Consider the following 4,307-nt stretch of genomic DNA (forward strand, 5'->3'; position numbering starts at 1 on the left):
CCCCCATCTCTCTCCCGTTTCCTGTCAGCCTACTGTCTGTCCCTTCAAAAATCAATAAAAGGCATAAGCCGCAAAAAAATATCTTAAAAAAAAAAAGAAATGCAGCACAACATATACAAAAATATGTCTGGGGAACTCGTTTCCATTGTGGTCATGTACAATGTATACGTACTATGTCCATGAAGTCACAAAGTGCACGTCCAGCCATGAAAGCCTGAAGTGCCTCTTGAAATAAAAGAGAAAGTTAAGATGAATGTGAAAGTTATGTCAAGTCAAACACTAGTATAACTTCACAATGCTGAATTACTTGACTGCAATGGACATATAGGCACATTTGAGCAAAATGGTCCCACATTTGACAATTTAAGTTTGTAGAATTCACATTGACCTTGGGAGGCAAAGATGTAAGTTTCAGACCTATGGTTATGTGTTTGAAACTTCTGCGTTTTATTGTACATTCTCATTTAACCTATATATTTTGTTGACTTGAGTCCCTCAGGGACTATAATAGCCTCCCTATTTTTTCCCCCTCTACACCAAATCTCTTCAAAGAAAATATCCTCTACACAACACAAGCTCACAACATGCAGCGTTGCGAACTTGCAATGTATCGTGATCTGCTAGGGATGCTATATGGTTCGTATTTGTTCGTTCATTTGACATGGACGCCAATGCGGAAGTTAAATTGAAGTGTCAACACTTCACCATCCCAGCCAATCACATGAAACCACATTTTAGGTGCGTTTTGCAAATGTAAGCACTTTCCACTCAAGACATTGTATTTCCTGAGAATTACAAAAACATTAGGTAGGTCATTGTGGCTCACTGTTATCAGCCAAGCAACAATTAAGGGTGTCTACCCCTTTACAACGCACTAGACCTCTGGGAAGATAGGTTGCTGAGGTGGAGCGCAACATCTGACATTAGCTCCCAGTTATTACTGTAGGCCTATACTGTCTTAGTTACGCTACTCATATGATGACGCTGTATATGATGGTTGTTCTCTGTGGAATATGTAAGTCTAATTTCAATGTAAAAGGTGATCGCCAAAGTATAAGTGAAGCTTCAAATGTATATTAAATGGTGGCACCTCTTTTGTTCAGCTCATGTTTCAGGCATGAACCGGTCTTCAACGGTGAAACAGGACAGCGGTGTGATGAGTGCCAGCGTCGGGGCCAATGTCACTTTACGTTGCTTCTATGACAGTAATGTGGCGATGCATTTCTCCTGGTACCAGCAGACATTGGGAGGCAGGCCTCTGCTCCTTTCAACCATCTACAAGTACAGTGACACACCGTACCGCCACATGAAGAACTCCCGATTCTTGGTGCAGTACGAACCAGGCATCAATCATCTACACATCACTGACATTGAGCCCTCGGATTCGGCTACCTATTACTGTTGCAGCGCCCACTCCAATGTAGTGGAGTTTGGAGAGGGAGTCTTTGTCAGTGTCAAAGGTAATGTGTTCTTCTTATTTGTGCATACAGGTCAATACAAAAACTGCTAGGACAAAACCAGAAAAATACTTGTTTACATCAGGGTCCTCCATTTTCAATTCATCAGAACATTTAAAGACATCCAAATATATACTTCTATGCAACAAAATAAATTAAATTAATTTTAAATGAAAGAAATATAAAAAAAATAGGAGGGGGGGGGGGAGACGTTAACTTTTTGAATTGCAGCCACCTGTAAGTGCTCTTTGAGAGCTGTTTAGGAGTCTAGGGAATCACATTTTTTAACGGCAGTTTGTGGAACTTTGTGCAAGGCTCTTGAAGTGGTATCCTATACAGTAGGGCGTAGGCTATAGGTCTGCAACTATAGATTATTTTCTCAGAAATTATCATAATAGCTTATTATAAATCAACAAATTGGTGCGAAAATAATTTGAATAGGATTTTTTATCATCAACTCAATTGATTAGATTGAGATTATTATTCTTTATGACACATTTGTGGTTTTAGATCTGGTATATATAGATTATATATATATTTATATACACATCTCTGACCAATTCATCTTGTGTGGTTTAGAGTCCAGCCCCAGTAAAATGATCGTCCAGCTGCCATTAGTGGAGTTGGTCCAACCTGGAGAATCTGTGACTCTGAACTGTACAGTATTCACTCAGACCTGCGATGAAGGACGTGTCAGTGTCTACTGGTTAAGGCAAGGTCCTCACCCTGTCATCATCCACACGGATGTTGAGGATCAACGTGGCAAGACCAAGACCTCTAAAACGAGCTGCGTCTACCATCTGCAGAGGAAGATACTGAACTGGACCGATGCTGGGATGTACTACTGCGCTGTGGCCTCGTGTGGGGAGATACTGTTTGGCAATGGAAGCAAAGTGGACATTGTCATGTCGCCACAGATACAAACCTTCGCCATCCTGTCCATTTGTAGATGTGGAATTATGTTGTTAATTATAGCCATTTGTACTTTTGTTTACTTTATCAAGATGCAGTCCGTGAAGCGAGGAGTCTAAATATATCTCAATAAAAACATTACGAATTGGTAGAATGCCTCACTGCATTCTTAAACTGCATTCTTAAATATACTTAGAATTAGTCTTGCCCAAGGGTGTGTTTTGAATGCAAAATACAATTGGGTTTGTTCAGAAATAATATTCTACTTCAGGTGACTTAGATTTATAAAATTGCTTTATTGCTGATTGTTTTTTAATACATGGACAATTATATCCAGTGCATTTATTAAATTAATTGAAAATCAGCTTGAGATCAGCTGTGCAGAAAGCTGCCTCAAAATGGTTCGATTTTACAATCCAAAGAGATCCTGATTAGATATTTTAGCCTTTCAAGGCAATCGAATATATATATATATATATATATCTCATTAACCTTTTGTCACTTATCGTGGTTTTGCCTCACACCGGTGTGCTCTTTCACCAAACCAACAATAACCCACACAAATACAGTAACAATATGCCACTTGACATTTTTCAAAATGTCCAAACTGTCACTTTTACAGATGTTTTTATCAATGTGCACTGTCCATGTATAAAGGACTGTAAGACTGTATAAATAAATGAAAATATAAACTGTAATATGACTGTATGACAAACTATAGTTATAGTATGTCGTTTTTCATCATTTATTTATCGTAAAAACTATGAAAAACGACTAACTATAGTATTTCTTTGGTTGATAACAATTCCAAGTGGTCCTTGGAACCCCAACCAACCTGTAGGAGTCGCACTTGCCCAGTGACAGTCATAGAACACAATTCCCTGTTGAATCAACAGAAATGTGTGATATGTGATGGCAAAACCTGTAATTCTGCATGTAATAAAGGCTCGCAAACAAGAGTATCTTTCTTGGTATTTAATTTACACTTGCAAGTGGACAAAACCAACCTCTGAGAGCTTACAACTGAATGACTGCCTTCTCTGCTGTGCATGATTTCCCCCTATGCAGGAATCATAACGTAACTGAACAATACAGTGAAAACTTTGAATTATACAAAAATACGAAATACACCACAAATAAAAGTTTTATGCATGTATATAGGCCTATGAAAACTCTTATTTTCCATCCGATCAGTTGCAAAACAATCACCACAATCAAATACAAAATCACCACAGCAAAACAAAATGTAGGCCCATAAAAATAAATAATTACAAGCCAAATATATAACTCCAAAATACAGCTGAACGGCTGGAAATTAAGAGTTTTAAGGGGGACGGTTGGACACACATATTTTTCTTAGACGTTTCAATAACATTACAGCTCTAATAATTAAAGGTGATCAATCAAACTGCTTAAAGACAGTGGTTTGCTCCTGGGCCAGCATGTTGTACATTGTGGTTGTGTGAGTGGTATACAAGGGCCTTCTGCGCTGCTTCAACTCCCGGGCCATCTGACACCAGGCACAAGGTGTGCAGAACGTGACAATGGCGCAGTCATCGCACATTGAACCCTGACAGCAGAGGGCAGAGTCACAGAGAAACAGCATGTTGATTTTGACAACGAATTTGGATTTCAGTCTCTTGAATAGTTTAGTTCGTTTTAGTCATATTTTAGTCACCTGGAATGTTTTAGTGTCAGTCTAGTTTTAGTTGACTAAATATACAGTTGATTTAGTCGACTAAAATGTGTTTTGGCGGGGCTTGATGCCGTCGTAATGACTGATTTTACACTTGCTGAAAATAGCCGATCTACAAGATCACAACACGTTGCAGTGACATGTTGTGAGCTTGTATATTTGGTGGACATTTGACCCAATTTCTCCTTTCATTGTCAATGGCAAATATTGAGACATGTGGGGACAAAAGCTGTACCCTCAAA

General features: G+C 38.8%; 1 protein-coding gene across 1 annotated transcript; it reads left to right on the top strand.

Annotated features, from left to right (window-relative positions):
* Positions 1 to 883: 883 nt before the first annotated feature.
* LOC310876092 (uncharacterized protein) lies at positions 884 to 2,488 on the top strand (the record flags this gene model as incomplete). Its single annotated transcript, XM_083789538.1, has 3 exons — positions 884 to 1,015; positions 1,104 to 1,460; positions 2,037 to 2,488. The coding sequence occupies exons 1-3, from the start codon at positions 976 to 978 to the stop codon at positions 2,486 to 2,488; spliced, it is 849 nt and encodes a 282-aa protein (XP_083645664.1). The 5' UTR covers positions 884 to 975.
* Positions 2,489 to 4,307: the final 1,819 nt, after the last annotated feature.

Source organism: Protomyctophum parallelum, assembly GCF_964188405.1.
Source record: "Protomyctophum parallelum genome assembly, chromosome: 18".
Taxonomy (NCBI): Eukaryota; Metazoa; Chordata; class Actinopteri; order Myctophiformes; family Myctophidae; genus Protomyctophum; species Protomyctophum parallelum.